Source organism: Panicum virgatum, chromosome 5N (genome assembly GCF_016808335.1).
Source record: "Panicum virgatum strain AP13 chromosome 5N, P.virgatum_v5, whole genome shotgun sequence".
NCBI lineage: Eukaryota > Viridiplantae > Streptophyta > Magnoliopsida > Poales > Poaceae > Panicum > Panicum virgatum.
In genome coordinates this window covers 11,998,229-12,005,183 of record NC_053149.1, presented here as the reverse complement: position 1 = coordinate 12,005,183, position 6,955 = coordinate 11,998,229, and the positions used below count along the sequence as shown (strand labels likewise).

Sequence of the window (6,955 nt, the reverse complement as noted above, 5' to 3'; positions counted from 1 at the left end):
TTTTACCGGTCACAAGGCGTTTAGTGGATGAAAAGTGACCGGATTTGTTGGATAGATAGCCGTACTATCAAGAGGGGTTGTGTACTCATGCTTGACGGGTCTTTAGTGCCATTTTGCTCAAAATATCTAGTTGCATGCATGAGGGCTAACGACGTTTTGAAAAGATTTCAAAAAGAACAACTTTGAGAGCTGACTGCACAAGCGCGGACAGTCCGCCCCCTGGGGCGTGGACGGTCCGCAATCGTTCCAGAGAGCATGTTTGGCTCTGGTGGTTTTTAGAGGTGTCTGGCGGATAGTCTGGCCCAGGTGGGCAGACGGTCCGCAGCTCTAACTCAAATTGTACCAGAGAGGGTGTTTTCTCTGGTTGGGCTTATGATCTGTGCGGCGGACGGTCCGCCCCTGGGGCGCGGACGGTCCGCCGGCTATTTGACAATTTGTACCAGAGACATTGTTGTCTCTGGTGGGTTTTCAAGGTTGAACTGCGGACGGTCCGCTCCTGAGGTGCGGACGGTCCGCATGCTAATTTCAAAGTTGTACCAGAGACGATGTTTCTATCTGGTGGTGTGGAACACTCACTGCGGACGGTCCGCACCTGTGTCGCGGACGGTCCGCCAGGGCTTAACAGCTAGTTCTGACACGCATTAAATGCACTCTGACTCACTGGTTTATAACGGCGGACAGTCCGGTTTTTGAAATGCGGACGGTCCGCGATTTCGCAGAAAAGAGTGTAACGGCTAGTTTTTGGAGGGATGTCTATATATACCCATTGCCCGGCCTTTGGGTGTCTCTCTTGGCCATTTGGACTGCATACTTGACATCTTAGAGCTAAGGCATCCCTCTCACACACACTTGCTTAGAGATTGCATTCTTGAGGGTGTGAGAGCTTCCTAGTGCATTGCATCAAGAGGTTGAGCTTTGTGGCACTAGGAAAACTTCAAGCAAGCGTCATCGACTTGTTACTCTTGGGAGTTGCCGCTCCCTAGACGGCTTGGAGAAGAGGATTTCATGGAGCTCCTCCAAGGAAATTGTTGAGGAGCCCCGATTTCGGTTGTGAGAGGTCTTGTGCTTACCTCACCGGAGTGGCGAAGAGCAACTATAGTGGAATCGAGGTGTGGAGCGGTTCTTTGATTCAAGCCGGCTCAAGATCAAGAGGTTCTTGATAGAGGAGCGGTTGATTCTTGGAATCCACCTCAACGTGGATTAGGGGTGACCGGCAAGTCATCGACACCACGGGATAAATTCTTGTGTCAAGTTTGGTTACTTCTCTTACTCACTTTAATTCTTATTTTACTTTGAGCAATTTACTTTACTAGAGCTTGTTTTGCATCTTGTCACACTAGGTTGCAAACCCATCTAGAGATAGTAATAGCTTGACATAGGGCTTTTCTTTGTTACTAATTAAATTTCTCTAGTGTTGTTGGCTTTAGTTTTTAAACCGCCTATTCACCCCCCTCTAGTCGGTGTTCTTGATCCTACATGCTGCCGCCGCTTTGCTGCCGCGCTGGGGCTGCTAGGCCCGGTCCCTTGCTCCGCCGCCACTACGGGGCCGGCCGCGCCACCCCCGGTGCTCTTCCCTATGCCGGCGCCGGAGAAGACAATTGAAAAAAATGTTGATCTAGTTTTTGCCAAATGTTGAATCTATTTTTTTCATATGTTGAAATAGTTCATAAAAATGTTGAAGATAGTTTGTAGAAATGTTGAATTTAATTTGGGCCTAGTGGGCTTTATAGATAGATAGTTTATTCATCTTGCGGAAGATATATAGGAGTCCCCCGTTGCCACCGCCGCCTCCACTCCCCTCCCTCACCTCTCCGGTAATGTGAGAGCCCAACGTTTCAATATGGGCTTTCACCTACCCAAAACAGGATAACCCTAGTGCGCCGTTTAATCCCCTCCTCTCAGCCCCCAACGGCCCAACCTAACCCTCTCCCGACTCCCGTCGTGGATCCTATATATCTTCCGGAAGTTTTTTTCTTATCCACCTTCCAGTGTTTGAGATTCGTGCAAACATCAACCACCATTGGATCCACACAGTCAACCCTAACCCCTCCCGTGCCCTTCCTCCACTGAGCCCGTGCCGCCGCCCCCTGACCTTGCCGCCGCGCCGAGCCATCGCCGCAGCCCCCAGCCGCCACAGCGCCATGGCCGACGCCGTGCCCGGCGACGCCCCCGACCGACCGCCTCCGCGCCATGGCCGACGCCGCGCCCCAGCCACCGCCGTGCCCGGCGACGCCCCAGACCGCCTCCGCGCCATGGCCGCCGCCCCTGGCCTCTGCGCGCTGCCGCCCCTGGTCTCCGCCACCGCGCCTTGGAGCTCCGGCGCTGTTGCTGGCTCTCGCCGGCACCGGAGAAGATGATGTGGAAAAAAATGTGAGTTCCAACATTTTCAAAATACTGTTTCAATATTTTCGAAATGCTAGTTCAACATTTTCGAATGCTAGTTCAATATAAATTGAGTTTTAATGGACTTTATAGATGATTTGTTTAACTATATGGATATGGATATGGATATGGATAGGGTCCCCCGACTCCCGTTGCCACCGCCGCCTCACCTCTCCCCCGCCGCCCTTCCCCTCCTCTCCCCCTGCAATCCCCTGTGGCAGCAACACGACGCGCCCGGCAAGCAGCGGCCCGGCGGCGCAACTCCTGCGGCCCGTCGGCTGGCACGGCAGCGGTGCGGCGGCACCCGCGCCCCCCGCTGACCGCTGCGGCGCCGCGCCTCCGCACCTCCGCGGCCCCGCCCCCGGCTCCGGAGACCTGCGCGGTGCTGCTCCGACTCCGGCTTCAGGGACCTGTGCAGCGGGCCCACCCCCACATCCCGCGCAGCCAGAGCCGGCCATGGGCGGCGCCGACGATGCGGCGGTGCGCGCCGAGGAGTCCATCTCGGGGGGCGTCGTCGTCTGGAGCGACGCCGTCTCCTCGCACGACCCGGACCACCTCCTCGTCATGGTCCACGCCATCCTCGGCAGGTAAAAGTATACCACCTCTGCTCCCCGGGGACCCGGGATTCGTAGTTGATGCAAAGCCGGCTGCTGGATTGCCCTTTGGGGTGAAATCAGATGGTACATTTGGGCGGAATTTGTTCCGGAGCCTGCGATTGGGAGAAACCTCCCAAGGATCCGTAGACACGGCATTGGGTCGGTCTAGCGTGCTGCCTTTTCGGCTTGCCGTGGTGAATGGAATTGGTCTGCTGGCTCACGCCAGCATTTAGGCCAGCTGCCAACTGCCTTTCCACTGTCAAGCGAAATATTTAGTGTATTCTGCAAATAGAGCGAAATGTTCAACCCTTCTTCAGGATTCAAGCTGGTGTCATAGACAAAAATTCACGATGTAATTGTGCACTGTAAGTTGTGCCACTTTGTACTATCCATTAACAAGTTCATTTTTCTATTATCTTTTTTTTACTTCAGTTTCTTATTTCTATGAATATGCTCTGTGTTTGTTTTACTTAAAACATATTGTACTATGAAAATAGCAAATGTAATATGTAGTTTCCTGTCGTTGAATAAACTGTTTCTAGCTTTGCTTCTTGCTCGACCTAGAGTTATTCTCAAATTAATGCAATTGATTGACCAATGAAAAGGATAGCCTTTTGACCAATGGAACCTGACCCAGTTGTACTTAATTTAGCTTTGTTCCATTCGTAACTGTGACCAAGATTTATGGGAGTGTCACCCAGAATGGTTTAATGTTATGTTCGTTGGACGGATCAGCATGCAGCTTTGTTCCAGTTGGATGCGGTCCTTGTTTGGAACCTCATTTTCCTCATAAAGCAGATCCATTTATTAAGAAAAAGGCTATATGTTTGAAACGTAGTTGACTGTTACTCATTTTCACCACTGTGAGCTTATATTTGTGAATGCTTCATCTCATTATACAGAAGAACTAAGAAACTTGAGAATTGTGATGTTATGTATTTATGTTCATCTCATTATACCTGAAAGACCAGATACTACTAGCTAGTGTTATTTATTTATGTTCTACATCTTCTCCCTCTACTCATTTATCCTCATCACAATTCTGAAGAGTCATCTACAGACTTTCAGTACTGCTATGTAATTACCATAGCCATCTTTGTCTCGCTTATTATTTACAGCATCTATTAGTCCTGATCCTGAGGTTGGATTATTCTTGAACCATTGCTGTGAATTGTGATGTTTAATTAGATAGAGAGCTTAACTTACTCTGTTGTAGATTCATGCTAGTTAACTGAAAATTATTTAGCACTGTGCCAACTATATTAAGGTTGCAGCATTAATTTAGAAGGATCTGTCCAACTATAGTAAGGATCTATCCAGTTTTTGCTTTGAGAGGTACTATTAATTTGTTTTGTACAGAAGCATGTATGGGGGCTCTTTATGGTTAAAGATGCTGAACATAAAACCTCCTTATTCCATTCCTGGAAAGTAAACTTCTTAGTGCGATCTATTTCCAAATGTTTAATCTGTTTCAGCCTTGAAAGTAAACTTCTGTTTAACTTGCACTTTAGATTGGTTCAACGTTAGATAAGTGATATATATTCAACTGATGTTGAGTTCCCATCATCTGGGAGAAATGTTGTGCCCCAAATTTGGCATCCTAGTAGTAATATATATATACTTGTTTCAGCCTGTCAGGATGCTCAAATGTGTTTCAATTGTGGTGCTGCCTTTTATGTCTTGAGATATGTCGAACAACTATCTCTATCCCTGATAACTACGATGCTCTATTTTACTTGTCATTTCACATGTTTGCTAGCTCAATGATAGAATAATTAAAATCTTTTTCATGTTTGCAGTGCGAGACCCGCCCATCAAAGCGCACTTCCTCAGTCTGAGCTCACCAAAATGAGAGGTGACATGTGCTTCCTGTCATCAAGACCACTAGCAAGTTTTATGATAGTAGTTGAACATGCGTGATTTATTTTGGGTGTTGTAACTTAAATGAGCAAATAGAACTTTTGTAACTTTCTGAAATCTATCTGACCATACCTTAATATATTCTACATGTGAAGTATGGTCATGTGTTTGTGCTGTATGATTGCAAGTTAATCTATGTGTGTATGTGTGCCAAATTGAAATAGCGCCAAGATTTTTTAATGGCGGTTGCCAGCAAGATTTTACCAGGCATATTACTATTTTTAGTGGAGGTTCATATCGTAAACCTTAGGTATAACTACCATTTGTAATGGAGGTTCGTGTTGCAAATCTTAGCTATAGATATCATTTATAATGGAGGTTTGTGTTGCCAACCTCAGGTATATATCATTTCTAATGGAGGTTCTTTAAAGTAACCGCCAGTGATAATGGATTAATACTGGCGGTTCCGAAACCGACGGTGCAAATCACCATTTTTACAGTCACATGAATAATGGCGGTTTGAAAACCTCCACTACAAATCCTCTAGAACCGCCAGCAATAATACTTTTTGTAGTACTGTAGTTCCTAGAGTTGTTAAATATTGTAATAGGTTATGTTAGTTTATATAGTGTTGTAGTAGATGCACCTAAATATACTAAGTTTTTAGTTATAGCAAAAATTGTTTTTTATAATTTTTTTAGGGAAGCAATCTAGTCGTGAAGTATTATAAGCTCTCTCAATAGCAAGCTTCTACCTTAGCCTCTTCATAGAAAAAAAACTAATTGTCACTCCTAAATGGCAGGATTCTTCACCAACATATAAATATGTAGAAGCTCAGGTTAGTTAAACAAAGAATGACATATATAGTCTCCTAGCTTCTCCAGTAACATGGTTTCTAATGGCCTATGTCAAATATGGGGATGTAGCATGCATGTGTAGGGTATATTAAATGGTCTTCAAATGGCTTTTAGGCAAATGTTTTTGTTTTTGACGTCCACATAGAAACATCTACACTAGTTGTAAGGTATATTAAATTATTCACTTGAACATCACTCCATCATCCCCAAAAAACATGTCATTTTATTTGTAGGTAATGTATAATGAGTGGATAGTGCTATTTAATCTCCTTCCAAAAAAAGCCATTTTGTTAATTATCACAAAAAATAGGGAGAAGCACGACCATTCAATCGTGATAATCCGACCGCACATGTAGGATAGTTTAATGAACCCCCTTTTTCCTTAAATATCTTGGAGCGTGGAATCACAACAGTAATTAGGGGCAGTGAGGTTACTTTCTTAGAGCGTGCACTAATCTATCTTAGAAACTCTAGAATGATTTAGTATTATTTCTTATTTAAAAATAATGTGCAGTTATTACGGTGCTCCATTATTTTTTTTCTTATATATACACAAAATGGAGTATGTAACTGTTTGGAATGTTAAACATTCAAGGGTGATGTCAATAATCATCTTATAAAATGCTTTTAGAAGCTAATGAAATATTACTTGTCCGGGGTCCTGTGAGAAAAATAATGCTGCACAAATTATTACGATTTGACTTTGCAATATTCTGAAAGACAGCTTAATATGATTAGGTCATGATGGGTTAGAAGCTCCTTCAAAAGGTTGCAATCATAGCATCGAATGCTTGTTGTTTCGAGTCATCTTGATTTAACTGTTTTAAGTGCCAGAGATCGGTTTAATCAAACGATCGAGATACCCTTTTGAAAAGAACTCGTATGCGCACTTAAAGGCTTAAAGGTCCATAGTCACATTTGAAGCTTTTCAATCATTCTTTTCTCACCTTTTCTTTTCTCCCGATGCCTTTCTGTTGGCTTTCAGCTCCTTTAAGGAAGTGTAGGGCTCTCCTCTTTTTATATTGATGTGATGTTTGCACAAGACCCGATCGATGGACTGATGTGCCGGGGACATGCAGATCGATGTGCATACTCAACTCATTGTTGGCACTTCAAATTAAGATCGACCTTATATAATCAGGCACCATTCTGTTAGTATGTTTGCTACTCAATATAGTCATGACTTAACTTGGAGTCATGGTAAAGGGATGTTTCCGTCATCGTTGAACCGTACCTCACCATGGTTAAATTTATATTTAT

At 44.6% G+C, this 6,955-nt stretch overlaps 1 protein-coding gene across 4 annotated transcripts; it reads left to right on the top strand.

The window, feature by feature from the left end:
• Nucleotides 1–2,530: 2,530 nt before the first annotated feature.
• On the top strand, nt 2,531–5,030 carry LOC120674234. Of its 4 annotated transcripts, XM_039955377.1 has the most exons (3): nt 2,531–2,969; nt 4,609–4,695; nt 4,778–5,030. In XM_039955377.1, the coding sequence occupies exons 1-3, from the start codon at nt 2,839–2,841 to the stop codon at nt 4,896–4,898; spliced, it is 339 nt and encodes a 112-aa protein (XP_039811311.1). In that variant the 5' UTR covers nt 2,531–2,838; the 3' UTR covers nt 4,899–5,030. The 4 variants fall into 4 exon arrangements, 2 of the variants coding, with proteins under 2 accessions (XP_039811311.1, XP_039811312.1); XR_005675031.1 differs by lacking the exon at nt 4,609–4,695 and having other exon boundaries at nt 2,531–3,343; XR_005675030.1 differs by having other exon boundaries at nt 2,531–3,343; nt 4,609–5,030.
• The last annotated feature ends 1,925 nt before the right edge of the window (nt 5,031–6,955 follow it).

Excerpts from the sequence above, each read along its gene's own strand:
- LOC120674234 (XM_039955377.1), top strand. The coding sequence starts at position 2,839 with ATGGGCGGCGCCGACGATGCGGCGGTGCGCGCCGAGGAGTCCATCTCG. Across the intron at positions 2,970-4,608 it reads GTCCACGCCATCCTCGGCAG|CCTGTCAGGATGCTCAAATG; the intron begins GTAAAAGTATAC and ends TACTTGTTTCAG. Across the intron at positions 4,696-4,777 it reads ACTATCTCTATCCCTGATAA|TGCGAGACCCGCCCATCAAA; the intron begins CTACGATGCTCT and ends TCATGTTTGCAG.